Raw genomic sequence first — 16,534 nt, forward strand, 5'->3', positions numbered from 1 at the left:
GTGGTTTGAAGACCTTTAGATTAAAGCATTGTCAGGACTGTCTCTGAAACTCTTCTCTGTTATCTCCACAAACCTATTTGTTGTTCTCTTTCTACTGACTAGTTTCTTCAGTTTCTCTGGTTCTCGTGTTGGAACATGGCTTTGGAAAACTCTGAGCCTTCATTTAACAAATTCAAACTCTCTCGCTTTCTCAGTCCTAATTCCAAATCCTTACGGTGGTAGTTTTGCCTGGTTTTGCTTGGCTCAGTTCCTCACCCCTAAACCAATCAGCTGTGGCCAGGGGTTGGGTCTTGTATAAAGCAGGTTTTGGGAACCCCTACCATCTCTAGGACCAGAGCAGAGGAACATATCCTAGAAAATCATGAGGAGCTGAGCAAACAACCCAGTCAGAGTCCCTTGTTGCACTCATTCAAACCTACTTTTTCAGCATTGTTTCCTACTAGTCTCCTCATATCCCTTTCTGAAGTAAAACCAATTCCTTGCTGTTCTCACACATTCTGAGTATTCTCACCCTGCATCCTCCCTATCTACCAGTAGAAACTCAACTCATCTTTAAAGTCCCTTCTATAAAAGGCCAGCTTTCCCCTCTCTTTCCTTTATGCACAATACTCTATTGGCATAGTGTCTTGTTCTGTCTCTATTTCTGTACCTGTCTTTTTCTTTCACAGAGAATAGGTGCTCTGCTGACTGAGGAGATGACTTAATTTTTATTCATTCTGGTACCTTTCACAGAAAAGGCTCTGAGTTCCAATTTTTTGAGTTTAACTATATCCTTAGAGCTGAATAATTACAAACTGAAGAAAATGTTGACTGTCATAAAGACTTGCATTTATACAGGAATATGGTTTCTACCTCAAAAAATTATTACATATTTTATAAACATTCATTTCCAATTTATGGTAGCAAAATTAAAGTACATGTACAGAGAGATAATGATTACAGCAAAACTCATATTTAAAAATTTTAAACACTGAGAAGAAATAAAGTCCCAACATGATTGTATCTTCTGTTATTGCACTAAATTAAAAAAGAAATACTACAGAAATGAGTTGTTTAAGATAAGCAATAGTAAAAGTTGTAAACTTGAAATATTAGAAATTGCTCTCAAAAACAAAAACAAAAAACAAAGAAAAAACCCCAAAATGATTAGTATTTGCTCAGAAAATTTACCTAAGTGCCAGAGACATCATCATCTAATTTCTTTCTTTCTAGAACTCTTAATTAACATCGTTCCTAGAACTCTGCTAAACTCCCCTGCTGAAAGGAAGAAAGTAAATACTGCACTGCAGGGAAAACTGGTTCATTTCCACGAAACTCTGAGAGGCTTGAGCTTTTGTGAAACAGAAAACTCTGCTAAAGACCTATTCCTAAACTATTGCCCACTACATAAAAGCTTTTCATTTAACAGCATCCTCCTGGGAGATTGCGCTGGAATGTGCAGCAGTTTTGAAAAAGCCACAGATTTGGCTCAGCTGTAAATATTAGATGCACAGAAGCAAAACCATTGTGTAGAGTAGGGGGTGGGGCGGGTAGGGTCCTGATTCCAGATCTTGATAGGATTCTAATTTCGCTTGGCATTTATTTTTTCTACTACAATTACTTGCTAATAAAAATAAAATATCGGTTGTGCTCTCATCTGGGTTTCTAATTTTCAGTGTCTACAGAAAAAAAAAGAAACCTCTCATTTACCTAAAAGAATCACCTTTCTGCAATCTCCAGAGCGGCTGGAAAAACCCCATCACCACCCCCCGTGAAAACCCGGCCCGCCCATCTCGCCGGCTGCAGGTCGCTGGGGCTTGTCTGGGGTGCAGGCGGCCCTAAGACGATGGATCTCCGCGGAACGATCGTGACTGTTGATGTTTCTGGGTGGGGTGGCTCCAAACCAATAAACCGCAATACGAAACCAAGCTTGGACTTTGAACCAAGCCGTTTTGCCTAGTTTGCTTTTTCCTTGTCTCGCCGGCTTCCTCGCCACCACAACTCACAGCCTCCCCCGGGCTACCTGCGCCCGTTCCGGATCGACGCGCAGTACGGAGGGGGCTGGGAGGAGCTCAGTGCACCAGCTCCAGGAAGAGACGGAAACTACAATTCCCGTCACGCCCTGCAGCCGGCTCCCTCCTCCTGCCACTCCTCCCCCCTCAGCCCGCGGCCGGGCGGCGCTGGGCTTTTATCTGCGGACCCGGCGAGAGGGACCCAGATCCCGGCGATCTTCCCCGACGGCAGCCCTTTTCCCGGCAGCGGCTGGGGCTTTAACCGGGTTCAGCCTCTGCGTCCGCGCCAGCCGGGGGTCCTTGGGGCAAAGGGTCGGTCCCGGGCGCAGCGACAGGATGGTCATCCGCGTGTTCATCGCGTCTTCCTCGGGCTTCGTGGCGGTGAGCACGGCGGGGGCCGGCGGCGGGCTGGGGTCGCGGGCGCAGGGCGCGGGTCCTGCGGGAGGCGCGCGGTGCTCGCCCTTGCGCGTCCTGGCTCGCAGAGGTCCGCCCGCGGGAGCCGGCGCCCGGCAGGTGACCCGTCACACTTAGACAACAGTGAAAAGGGTGGAGAGGAAAGGTGGGTGGGGGACCCCGGGCTCATCCACATGCCCACCCTGCGCGGCCTGAGAGGGAGACAGCGCGGCGGGAAAATGGAGTCCGGGGGATGCCCCCAGCCACTGTTGTGTGCCTCGGGAATTTGGGGAAGGGGTCATTACAGAGCTTCGGAAGTCCCCCTTCTCTTAGTTTTGTTCTTCCCGATTGGGGACGTTAAGCCTGGTTTTATGTTTGATACGAGCTATTCTGGCCGCTTTGGTTTGCCAACCTAGCTCCTGAGTGAAACAAGTTTAAGGGTGAATTGATCTCCACCCTCCCTTTCCCCGCCACCAACTACATTTCTTTAGTTTTATATCTGGGCAAAGAGAACGGCAAACCAGGTTCGTTCTGTTGTGACAGGGGTGTTTGTTTTCATTGTTACTTTCTTTCCTAGGGTGCCACAAATGTGTATGCGTGTGGGCGGTGGGGTGGGTGTGGGCAGGCGCGTGCGTTTTCTTTACCCAGGTAATGCTGTGGTAAATGTTATTTTGGGAATCTGTAATTAAGTCAGTCTCTTTGTTTAATTATTTTTAGCTGTTCTGCTGGGTGGATGTTCTTAACTTTTTAAAGGAGGATTTTCTTCTATAGGAAGAGAAGTTAAATAGCCAGAGATGTCAGACTTTAAGGAAATACTCAGCAGTACAGTTGGCAGCCCATTAAGATATGTAGCACGTGTTTTACATGATTATTGAGACTTCGTTCCCTTAGCTAAGAGTTAAACTGTAGATTTAAGAGGCTCCTTGATGAGACATACGATCAAAAACATCAAAAAGTGTAATACTGATTGCTTAAAGTTTGGTCTGGCCAATTGCCTGCCCAGTAGCTCAAACAGATTGTCCCAGATTTGTTCCTTACGTGGGTGGGGTGGAGTAATGGAATAAAATATTGTTTGAAAATTCTTATACACCACAACTTTTTATCTAAAAAGAAACCAACATTTTAGTACAAAGACCCCCGATTGCACTAGGAACAATAGATGGGAAACTCCAACTTATCTTTATGTGCAGGCATGTTCTGTTTCTCAGACTCCTGACAGTTTTTGGTGTTTCTAGTTATTTGGGTTGCTTAGTCATCCCTGCCTTTTATAGATTTTCCCATAGAATCTACACTTCATGTGTTTGGAAACAAGTACTGTTTCATGGATAGATTTATTCAAATGTACTCCTTTAAAAGAGTGCTACAAAGCTTTTGGTTACACCAACTTGGATGCTTCAGTAATTGTTCCGATAACATTTTAATGATTACAGAAGAGATGCTTTATAGTATGAAGCTCTTGCTACCTTGGGTAAGTCAAAGTGTAGATAATTAGTAAGTAGCTGGTATATCAAAACATTTCTGGAACTCGTATCTCTTTTTCCTTAATTCCATTAACAAATATTTATTGCCTGCCTACTGTATGCCTTTTTTAATTTTTAAATTTAATGTTATGTGTTTTGCACATGGAGCTAAAATGAAGAGATGTAAGTTTTAGTGTGGGCACTGACCAGCAATTTAAGCTTGGATAAGGTGCTCCATCTCTGCCTGAGCTTCTCTTCTGTAAAATGAAGGATTTTGATGAATAACTCAGATTGCACTCTAGTTTTAAAACGTTTTGACTTTGTCAGTTGAGTAAATGTGGATGAATTCTTATAACAGCATCTTTTATTTGAACAGCATACCTATTAGCCTCAAAGTGAATTTATTCTTTTCATTGGGTGTTTTACTGTGATGTCTCAGGTCCCCTCTCTGCCCTGCCAGGTAACATGTGTTCTGACATGGTTTCATTTGAGCTGGAAGACGTACTCAGTTACCACATACTTACAGCCCATAAACACTAATTATCTATTTTAATGGTGTGCTCTTAGACTCGATATTTTCAGGTCTTGGACAATCCTCATTCACTGAGTCTCCCCAATTTGTAATGTTATCTCCTATATCCATATACAGTTTTTCCCTAATATCGATACTTTGGTAATGTTAATTTTATGTTCATATGCAAAAATTACAATTTCTAAGAAATACTGAAGATGGTTAAGTCAGCTCTTGAGCTGGGGAGGCTAATGGGGCTATAAAACATTAGGTCATATTAAGCTTTGAGGGCATAGCCGAAATGTTTTCCCTCCAGCAGTGTTGGGTTGACTGTTGGCACTATTTTATTCAGTTCCCAACCGTGACCAGCAAGTGCATGGGAGAACAAATAATTTGGTTTCCAAGTCAATTTGATTTTAGCTGAAGTCTATTAAACCACAAGGAGGGAATGTGACTAGAATTAGACTTAGCTAAGGAAGTCCCAGGGATTTCCAAAAAGATGTTCTGCTCCAATCAGCAATAGATTTAAAGAGTCTATTTAGAGAAAATCTTCCTGTCTTGTTCTGATTCCCTTGAGCACTCTAGCTTCAACAGCTGAAAAAACTAACACCACCGGGTGATTGCCTTTTATTTTCCCCAGCTCCAGGTGGAGTCTGCTTTTATTAGGAAATAAAAGCCTGGCACATTATTATGCTATGGATGCCTGAAAATCGGATTTCTTACGCAGCGTAAATGTTGCTGTCATTTATGTTGTTGTGGAGGGACATTTTATTTCAGTTCTAAGAAAATAGTTTATTCATAGAAATGTCATTTTAAAATTTAATTTATTCTGGATGTACACCTGAAAGGGGAAGGCTTGGAAACTTTGTCCAGGAAATATGTTAATGTAACTTTTTAATTTAAAGACATTGAAATCGGTCAATTATTTCATTAATTTATTCATTCAATAAATACTTTCTGAGGGTCTGCTGCTTGCCAGCTCTTTTCTTGGTCTTATGGGGAACTAGAGGCGAATGGAGAGTGCGGTCTCTGTCCTCTCACAGACCAGGTGAGGAGATAAGATGGGAAAGATAAGACCAACAGTAATAAAGTACAGTCTGAGGACATGTGCCTCTTTCAGGAACATTCTTACCAGAGATGGAAATAATATAGGCGGCAGAGGGATGCATTGCAGGATGTCAGATAAGGAGGAAATATGCCAGAAATCATAAAATATGCATGTGGGAGCCTTAGGCAGATGGCAGGAAGAGGAATTGAGTTAGATTTGGAGCCTGAGAGAGTTCCTGAGCCCTTCTTGCTCAGGTTGGAAAGGGAGGGGCTTTGGGTGGGTTGGGGGATGGGCAGCAGAAGTCCTCATGGACCTCTTTTGAGGACAAGGTGACTCTTAAGTCCTTGAAAGAAGCCAATGATAACAAACTCCATAGTGCTCAGCATCTCGGAGATGTCTTCAGTATTTGCAGCCTGTCTGCTGCCTGGAAATGTGCTATCTGGCAGAGGGGATACCTAATATGTGATTTCAGAAGAGCCGTTTATCTTCCTACTTGCCTTGACTAAAATTTCTCAAAAAACAAAATATTTTACTGCTCATTAAAATTCCTGGGCTCAGTTAGAGTTGAAGGGTAACCTAAAGAGATTTGTAGTGAAGTCCAACTACCTAATTTTATAGAAAAGGAAGCTTTGGTACAGAGATTAAGTGGCTTACCCCGAGGTCATTTATGTCTGGTCAGTGCAGAGCTGAGATTTAGTTGGAAGCCAGATTCCTGACTTCTGAATGCATTCATTCATGAATTCATTCAGCCATGCACTCATTCATGCATCGATTGATTCAAGTATTTATCAAACAATCATTGAAAACCTACTTAACCAGGCTCTGTGTTAGATAATGTTAGATGCCAGGTGTATGTGATAGTCAGGAGAACAGACATGGACTCTGCCCTCATGGCACAAATCAGTGCCATCTCTCCAGCTCAGAGACTTGAGATGCAAACCATTTAATCGTGGAGAATGAAGGACTGATGCTGCATTGGGATTGTTTGCATGTGCAGAGTGGAGTGAGCCAGACAGCAGTATATCCTTGGATGTTGGATAGCCACAGTACCCGGGAGAAAAAGATACAAAGAAATTGGAAACAAAGTTGGAAAACATGGAATTTTATCCAGAGCTGCAACAGTGATTTCAAGTGAGGGTGGGTATGGGAAGGGAACACATACAAAGTAAGTTCAGAGTCCTTTGCTCTTTGCAATTTTAAAATGTATACCTACTGCTTTGCATTTAGCTGTTGCATCCTCACAGAATATATTCAGTGGAGCTTCACTATGTAAGGAAGCCTCAGAAAAGAGTTCCAAGGCAGTTAAAGTCAGGTTATGATCATGTAGAATAGACTGGGTATTAATTCCTAAATTACTGTAATACCTTAAAGAGCTAGTGAGGGTATGCTGGGGCTCTCTAGGATCTTCAGCTCATCAGATCCTCACTGCCATACAACAAGGTGTTTGTTTATTCCTGTTTTGTAGATGAAGAGACTGAAGTGAACTGACCTGATTGAGATCATACAGTAGGTGGTGGGACCCTGAGTCAAAGCCTGGCAGGCGGATGACTGTAGATATTCAGGATCATAGGTTCTCCCCTGTAGGCTCTGTCACAGCCTGGGGAAATGAGAGTATCAGGGATGCTTGACATTTTGGATACTGCCCCATCCAAAATGCCAGTGGTACCCCTGATGAGAAACAGTGCTGAAGAGCATTGGCAGAAGAGTGTGGAGGAGGGTTAGGGAAGAGGTGGGAGTATACGAGGGGTAATCAGGAGAAGCAGGGATAAGTTGGGGTCCAAGGGCCAGGACGTGGTTGTAATGGAAGGTCAGGCTGAGAAGGCGTATGTATTAGTTTCCCAGGGCTGCTGTTAACAAAGTACCAAAAATGGGTGGGGGGGGGGCTTAAATAACAGAAATTTATCTCACTGTTCTGGAAGCTAGAAGCCTGAAATCAAGGTATTGGCAGGCAGGGTTGCTTCTTGAGGGCTGTGAGGGACAATCTGTTCTATGCCTGTCTCCTGCTTCTGGTGGTTTGCTGGCAATCTTTGGCATTCCTTGGCTTGTAAATGTATCACCGTGATTTCTGCCTTCACATTCACATGTTTTTCTCCCTGTGTGTCTGTCTCTGTATATATGTATGTATCTGTGTCCAAATTTCTCCATTACATAAGGACACAGTCATATTGAAATAGAGCCCACCCAAATGGGCTCTACTCATGAGGGTTAACTTCATCTTAACTTGATCATATGCAGAGATCCTATTTCAAAATAATGTCACATTCAAAGGTACTAAGGGTTAGGACTTCACCATCTTTTGGGGGGATGCAATTAAACCCATAACAGCATGCAACATGAGGGTTGAAATAAAAAGACTAGTTGTTGGAATTTTCTACCTTTTTTTTTTTTTTTTTAAAGATGACCGGTAAGGGGGTCTTAACCCTTGACTTGGTGGTGTCAGCACCATGCTCAGCCAGTGAGCAAACCGGCCATCCCTATATGGGATCCGAACCCGTGGCCTTGGTGTTATCAGCACCACACTCTCCCAAGTGAGCCACAGGCTGGCCCAAGGAATTTTCTACCTTTAATTGGAAAGACTATGGGCAAATTTCTTGAATCTGAAAGTCAGTATCTGAATATTGGAGTATATGGAATTGCAGTCTATGTCTAAGGTCTGTTGCTAGAAAGGAAGATTTATCAATATCCCAAGTGATGACCTGTCTTTAGTTTTTCTGGTACATTTTAATATTTCCCAAATTTGATGTGTTTTTCCATTCTACGATAATGAACTTGTAAATATAAATATCATCAAGGATATATTAGTTCATTTTCTGTTGCTTATAACTGAATAACTAAAAGTCAGTAATTTATAAAGAAATGAAATTTATTTCTTACAGTTTCAAAGGCTGTGAAGTCCAAGGTCCAGAGTGTATATCTTCTTCTTGGTGGGAACTCTCTGCAGAGTCCACTGGCAATTCAGGGTCGCACATGATGAGAATGGCAAGAGTGCTTGTTAATGTGCTCACTTGCTCTACTTATAAAGCCACCAGTCCACACCTATGATAATCTATTAAACCATTAACCCATTACTCCATGAATGGATTAATCCATTCATGAGAGCATAGTCCTTGAGATCCAATCACCTCTTTTTTTTTTGTCTTTTTTCGTGTCTGGCAACGGATCGCAACCCTCAGTGTCGCGCCCGTACCGGACTGGGACTGGCGACGGGATCGCAACCCTCGGTGTTGCGCCCGCACCTCGCTCAGCCAGTGAGCGGGAACCGGTCTGTATGTGGGATCCGAACCCTTGGCGGGAGCGCCACTGCGCTCTCAAGTGGCGCACTGTAGCAGTGCGCCACCGGGCCGGCCCCCAATCACCTCTTAAAGGCTCTACTTTCCACCACCATATTGGGGGTTAAGTTCCAACATGAGCTTGGAGGGACATTCAAACCACAGCAAAGGGCATGGATTCCTTTATGAAATTAGGAGCTTTTTATCCATTTGGCTTTGGACACTTTAAATAAGCATTTCAATTTATGTGAGGAAACTAAATTTTTTTTTTTTTTTTTCTTTTGTCCTTTTTTTTTTTGTGACCGGCTGCACCGCGCTCAGCCAGTGAGCGCATCGCACCGGCCATCCCTATATAGGATCCGAACCCGTGGCGGGAGCGCTGTCGTGCTCCCAGCGCTGCACTCTCCCGAGTGCGCCACAGGCTCGGCCCGGGGAAACTAAATTTTGACAAATGTATATAATATGAAGAACAAGGTGGTTTCCAGGGATTGCAGGAATGTAAGACTACATAAGTCTTATTTTTTTTTTCTGTTTTTTACTTTTGTAAAATCAAAAACAGAAAAGGAAAACAACTGTTGTTGGGGGGGAAAAGTAACTGTTCAGCGGGAAGCAGTGTGAGATACTAACTCTAAAGAATATTTCTTTAGTTTTTTTGTGTTTAATATGTAAAAAGTTGTAAAATGAATTGTGTTTTTTTCTGTCAAGTTAGAAATGGATGACAGAATAGAAAAATACCAAGATTCACAGTGGATGTTTCACTTCTTAAAATAAAAATTAGCATGTCTTACTGATCATTATATATGAAAGTTTAAAATACTTTATTTTGAGGGCTGACCCCGTGGCTCACTCGGGAGAGTGTGGTGCTGGAAGGGCAGCGGCGCTGGGGGGCGCCAAGGCTGCGGGTTCGGATCCTATATAGGGATGCCTGTGTGCTCAATGGCTGAGCGTGGTGCGGGTGACACCAAGCCAAGGGTTGCGATCACAAAAAAACCCAAAAACGAAAACCTTTATTTTGAAATGCAGGTTTTAAAAAGCGATCAAGAAATTATTAGTTTGCATGCTAAATGTCTATTTTGTTGCAGTCATTTATTTTATATTATTAAAAACATTTTTTTATAGATTGACAAATTATAGTTGTGTATATTTATGGGATACAAAGTGATGTTATGATTTATGAATACAATGTAGAATAATTAAATCAAGCTAATTAACATGTCCATCACCTCAAATACATATTATTTATTGTGGTGGGAACATTTGAAATTTACTCTCAGCAACTTTGAAATGTATAATATACTATTATTAACTATATTCACTCAACACTAAATGTCAGTTTTTAAAAAGTCACCCACCAAGCTCTAAAATCAGCATAGGCTTCAGCAATTTTTGAGTAGAAACTGTATTAATGGGTGTTATTTTCGTTGTGGAGTTAGTTAGAAACTAAAGTTGTTCTGATTTAAATCTCATTCCTGTGTTCATTATTTTTCTGTAATTAGTTTTATATTATACTATTTATCCATTATGCAAAGCGGGACCTTAGCTTTCCAAATTAGAAATTTACTTTTTCTATGAAATGGCAAACGATTGTTAACATTTGAGGAAAATGTTCTACTTCTGATTATGTACAATTGTCTTTTTTGGGTCTTTGTTCTAGTTGTAGTTTAAGAACATGTCATAGAACCTTTCTGTTTAGTGTTTTTTAAACAGTGACTAGTATGTACCATTGCCTATTTGGGGGGAGGGGTGACTAGGAGAGGTGGGGATAGGAGGGGAGGCATTCAAGATTGGAAGCCTGTACTAGCTAGCAATTTAGCAATCTAATTTAAATCAGTGCAGCTTCCCTTCTGTCTCCTTTTCTTAATAGGCTTATCTAAGTTTATCTGCCAGCACTGGCTACTCAGGAACTAGACTGTGGTAATTTAAAGGGTTAGTATTGTTATCTCTTTTATATTTGATTGCTTTTTTCCAAACTCTAAAAAAAAAAAAGAAAAATTAACCTAGGAAAAACACTTAGTTGAATGTTTCCCTTCTGGACTCATGACAGCTTTGCAGTAGGACAGAAAGCAGAACTTAGGTGCCAGCATGCAGCCAGATGGGGCCCCACCTACCTATAAACACAGGTACTTTTAGGCTGGTGCAGCTCCTGGGGGACTCTGGAACAATTTGGTTGGTCCCTTGGATCTAGTTCCCTGTATAACCATTGGCATCTTATTCCTGAGAGGATCTGACTCTTTTGGGCTGGCTCAGTATCTGGCAGAACCCCAAAGGGGGCTTTCCTGGAACTGACCCCTGAGAGTGGAAGAGCAGGGCAAGGTATACAGCAGGGTGTGTCTGCTGTGCTGCAGAATCTTCATGGGCCCTCTGCCAGCACTGCTTCAGAGCTCCTGAAGCAGAAATGGAATGCTGGCTGTGACTGAGGGCAGAGGGCTCTAACTACTTCAGGATGTGTTTTCCATTTCCTACTGGGTGATTGCCCAAATCTTGGAAATGGCTTTGTGTCATCTTGCATCTAGTGGGTTTGGGAGTAGAGGGCTGAGAGTAAGGGACCCAATTAGTTGTCTTGCTTGACAGGTCATTTCAGTGGTATTTGGTAAGTGCAAATATAGTTAAAGTCAGCAGCTATCGCTGCATATCAATCTAATATTAAAAACAAAACAAAGCAAAACAAAATCCAAAGCAACAGCAACCAGCATAGTTTCTAAGTTTGTTTTCCTTCTGTGGGTTGCACAAGAAGTGGGAGTGTGGTCTTGTTCATTTATGACATTCCTGTGTGGATTGAAGCTTGCTGGTTTTCTGCTTTAATAATTACATTCATCAGTACAGTTCCTTCGAGTGGGAGAATTGGTCACCTCCATAAGCCTGGACATCCAATTGACAGGAGTTTGGGTTGCACTCTCCTTTTATATACTATATATAATAAACTACTTACTAGCCAAAACAGGTGTTTGGATTGAGTATGTGCTGATTTATTTAATTCTGGAGTCACTTTTGTTCAACCCACACACCTACTTCTGTCTCATCTGTGGTACATCCGTCATTGGAGGGCAGTGTAGCATCATGGTTAAAGCAAAGGCTGAGTCCAAATCCTAGCTCTGCCACTGATGAAGGACATGACCTTAGGCAAGTAACCTCTTAATGTGCAAAAGTGAGGAATGGTACCTTATACATGAGATTGCTATGAGCCTTGAATGAATGATTCTACATAAAGCATTTAGCAGAGAGCCAGGTACATATTGAGTGTCAGTGCATATTACCTGTTATTCCTATTATATCATCAGTAGTAATAGCAATAACAGTAATAAAAAGTCATGACCTTGAACTGTGTGAGATCTTTATTTAGAAAAGTATGTAAAGTCTGTAGTACTTACTAAGCCAAAGATGCATGCTGGTATAATTTAGGAGAGTTTTTAGTAAACTTAAGTGTAAAGGGTTTTCTACTTAAACTTGAATTAATAAGAACATTACAGTTTGAACAGGTTATTTCCCAAACATACCATTTAGAGTTCTACTGTAATTTTTGAACATTTTAATAGGTACACAGCATATTATACATGAGTCATTTAAATTATATTTCTTTACTGCCTACAAAGTGCTTAATACTATGCAAATGGTCACTATTCTTTGCTGTACATAGTACGTGGTTTTAGAGTTTGGGCTTTATTTAAGGCTTCACAAACTTGGCGAATAGATTTCATCCCACATGACAACTCTGATGGATAGGGCTGCCTGGAGAGTTGGGAGGGGGTTTTGGAGCTGTGTCTGGGATCAGCAGGAAAACAGTGTGATTGATTGTTGGTGCCTGCTTTGGCACCAGAGGAGGGAGAATCAGGGTTTATGTCACATATTTGCCATCCCTATCTTAGAGTCTGCACTTGGACCCTGTCTTTCAGATTCATGTAACTAAATACAGAATATTTTGAGTCTGTGAGTAACAGGGTAGAGGAATATGAGACATCAAGTTGAGTTTATGGGTAATATCCTCTGCAAACATTCTGCCTTGTCTCTCACTCCAAACTTGGGGGAGGGGGGGACTGACAGAGAAGGGCCAGGGTTTCTGTGTGTAATAAAGATGAGTGGTATTTTCCAGAATACTGACCATGACACTGTGAATTTTGAATGCTTCTGAAACATAGGTTGGGTACTTAACAGATCTGGCAGATGGGCAGGTGGATGATGGTAGAAGAGGTAGGGGGGCTTACTTGAAAAACATGATGGAGACAGGAGAGAGAGAAGACACCTGGAATAGGGGGGCTCACTGTGCTGAGCCTTGGAGCATTGAAAGGGCAGGTGAACAATTGTTGTTTACCTGTGTCCAGCAATGTGGTAGGATTTTTCCTGTAGGTTATTTAATCCTTAAAGTTGCCATATGAACTGATGATTTACTATACTCACAGGGTGATTAAGTACCATGCCAAGGATCATTCAGCTCAATGGTGGAATCTAGATTCAAACCCTTGCCTTCTGATTTTGTTCCCAGTGCTTTTTTCTTACCTTACATTGCCCATCAGAAGAACCACTGACCAGAGATCAGTGAGAACCTGGGTCATACTAATCCAGCAAGCAGGCTAAAATAACAGTGTATGAGCTCAAGCTAAAGAAAGAGAATGGGTCAGGACTCCTAAAGAGCAGCTCCAGGGGTCCCCACTCAGCTGTTGAGCAGTGTCATGACTGTGCAAGCAAAGGCTTTGCTTCTGCAGAGAGATAAAAACTAAAAGGAGTATGGTTTGAAATGGAAAGCTAGTATTTCATAAGGATAATAATAAACTTCCATTCACACCATGGGCAGGAAGTACGAGGAGGCTTTCATTTGTTATTTGTATTCCTTAAAGTAACTTGGTATAGTAGCTATTCATATTCTCTTTCTCTGCCTCTTAGAGTAGGAAACTGAAACTTGGAATAGCTTGCCTTGTGTAGAACCCAGAAGGTCCAGACACCCAGTTCTATGCTATCCTCTTCCTATCAGCCAGAGGAAGGAATCACAGGTTAAAGGGAACTGAGAATAAGCAGTGCTCAGAAGGAACTATTTAATGTTTTGTTGGATGTCCTGAAACTAAATGTATAATTTGCCTCAAATGTGATTCTCTGGCTGTGTGTGGTAAGTTGAGTAGAACTGACTTGATGTGTTGAAGCAGGATGGGTTGGGAGGGCAATAGGGTAATATGTGAGAAGGAAGGTTGTCTGAGATGGCTGGAACCCAGAACTGGGATCAAGGGCAGAGATATTTAGAATATTGTGATGTTTTGGGCAATTGAGATCTTCTGGGACAAATAGTGGTGGTGGTGGTGTGTGCCCTCATCCTTTCCATCGTAGACTCTGGGTTCCTGGGAGAAGTGTTTTCCATGGGCTGATTATAACCTGTTTTCTGTCCTGCAAAAAAGTTTCCTTTGGGTAGAAGGACTGTGTTGGTATATTGCAGCCTGCAGTGGGAGTTCAGTGCAAGGCAGGGAGTGGGAAGTGGAGGTGTTGGGAAGGTGGAATGGTTTGGTCAGGCTCCCCTTGCCTTGGAGCCGGTTCAGGGTGGTTGGGTAAACATTGTGTGGGTGGAGTGAGTGCTCCTGAACAGCACTGCTTTGGCTGGTGTTTTACTGCCTTGGGCGCCAGCCCTGCGTGGCCATGTTTTTCCAGACCTGCAGCTTCCAAGGACCTTGTGGCTGGTTACCTAGGTCAACGACCTGCGTGTTTGGGGTCTGGTGACCCAGCCTGGCGTGTGAAGGGTTTGTGACCCAGTCTGTGAATGTGCTTGAGGGGTCCGGAGCTCCAGACCCAGCCTGAGCTCAACCATTGGCCCAGTTGGTGCAGGATTACCAGCAGGTAAAAGAGCCTGACAACTAGTGTGGTCACCTAGCTTTACAATTGGCATCTCGAACAGGATCAAGAGAGCTAGACAGTTGGCTCTGTGAGCAGGATTCCAGAAATTAGCTTAGCAGTAGCAAGACAGGAGGCCAGAGTTGGGGCTGCTGGCGGTTGGAGGGGAGGGAAGAGACGGCCTGGGTAGTGTAGGAAGCCTCCATTTTTAAAGGGAAAGATGCAGTCAATGTGCAAGAGAAGGCAGAGGGGAAGGCAGGGGGCCAGCAGGAGTGGTCAGTGAAGCTGCTGCTCACACACTTCGTCTGTCCTGTTTAATTGTTTCAGGATCTTTGTGCTTTGTTTATTGTCAGCCATCTCTCTTTCTGAGATCAGATTCTTTACATGTAATTCACTGCAAGAGCCTCATAAGCTCAGTAGGTAAAAGAAATTTGTGTGATAGAAATGAGGTGACAGGTACAGGGAAAGAATGTGGACTTCAGGAGCAGAAAGACCTGGATTTGAATTATGGCTCTGGTACCCAAATGGGCAGGTGGTTTAGCAAGTCATTTCATTTCTCTGGGTCTCAGAATCCCTATTTGTAAAGTTGCTGGAGCTTAACGAAATAGCAGCCATTATTATTATTATGAGTGTCATTTAAATTTAATTTGGCAATAATTCTCTGGTCTTTTGTGATTTTTTTCAACTTTAAGTGAGCTATTAAGATTTAATTAAGGAAAAAAAAATTGTTCTATAGTTGTGAGTTAGATGGAACATAGCCTTAACAAGACCCCAAACTGACTTTTACTAAGGTTCATGTAGGCTAGAAGTCACTATCTGGTTGCAGAGTCTGAAACCCATTCGTTTTTTGTTAACACAGTGTTTTGAAAATTTTTGAGGAAATGTTTTCAATGCTGGCAGATATCTTTCTTACACAGAAAATAACCTAGATTTCCCACTCTTGAGATATCTGAAGATTTAGTGGGTGTGTAGTGGTATCTCAGTGTGGTTTTGATTTGCATCTCCCAAATGACTAATAATGTTAATGTTATTTTTTAAGAATTGGTTTTGATTATTTTTTAAAAAATATCTCTTCTAGCTCTGAATTTCAAATTTTTCGTCCATTCCACACACAAACCAATACGAATGATACAGAATTGAGTCTTTAGGGTATATGTGTTTTAGAAATTGAGTTATTCAGTTCCTGTGTATTTATGATTACCTTCTGTTGCACAGTGTTCAAGCTATTCGGAATACAGGATGAGTATGTGGTGTGATCCTTCCCCCCAAACAACTAATAATCTAATTGAGGAGAAAAGAAGAACACAGAAAACAGGACAACACAAGGTCATATGGAATATTGTCCTAAAATTACCTATCCTGTTGGTAAGTGACATGTCAGGTATATTTATTTGGATGAGGGTAAAGAAAGTCATATTCAGAGCCAGACAGAAAAATAACAACTCTCAAATTGGAAAGGTGCCTGTTTTTAAGATTCTAGAGAATTTCACTTAAAAGCCTCCAGTGGAAAATTAAAAGACTTTTTTTCAGAATATTTTGTATGAGCTTGTGAACTGGAATAGATGTCACCTTCCCTTTTCTTTTTTGTCAAAGAAGTGAATTTGATGTGAATATCGTGCTGGCCTTTGTTTCAGACTTGGTGGGACCTTTTTTCCCATTTGCATGTGTTTCCTGTAGAGTTAAGAACAAGACAAAAGGGAGCTCTATAGTTAATTTCACAGGGATGTTTTAGTGGTGAGCTTGGGTCTAGGAGGTAATTAACAGGGATGATGTGATTAATAATTAACCTTTTGAATTCCTTTTCCATTAAAGGGAAAAAAACCCATCATCCTGTTAACAAGATTAAGTCTGTGCCTTAGTTAGGTTCAGAAAGCCTAGACAAACCTTACTGGCCCTTCAGAGCTTACAGCTTTAAGGCTTAACTTTTTGGCTTGGCGTTTTGGGCCCCTGTGATCTCATTCAGACCTACCTGTTCAGCATTTTCTCTCACTATTCTTTTGACTATGTATAAATGCACCAGGCTTCTTTTTTCTCCACACCCCCCCCCCCCCCCCCCC

At 42.0% G+C, this 16,534-nt stretch overlaps 1 protein-coding gene across 1 annotated transcript in view; it reads left to right on the forward strand.

Moving 5' to 3' along the window:
* Positions 1–1,825: 1,825 nt before the first annotated feature.
* Positions 1,826–16,534, forward strand: part of SH3BGRL2 (SH3 domain binding glutamate-rich protein like 2) — a 39,293-nt gene continuing 24,584 nt past the window's right edge. The window contains exons 1-2 of the mRNA XM_008580789.1: positions 1,826–1,866; positions 1,940–2,372. Coding sequence (XP_008579011.1) covers positions 1,826–1,866; positions 1,940–2,372 — 474 coding nt within the window. The remainder of the gene's footprint in view (positions 1,867–1,939; positions 2,373–16,534) is intronic.

This window comes from Galeopterus variegatus, unplaced genomic scaffold, assembly GCF_000696425.1.
Source record: "Galeopterus variegatus unplaced genomic scaffold, G_variegatus-3.0.2 Scaffold2161, whole genome shotgun sequence".
NCBI classification, from domain to species: Eukaryota; Metazoa; Chordata; class Mammalia; order Dermoptera; family Cynocephalidae; genus Galeopterus; species Galeopterus variegatus.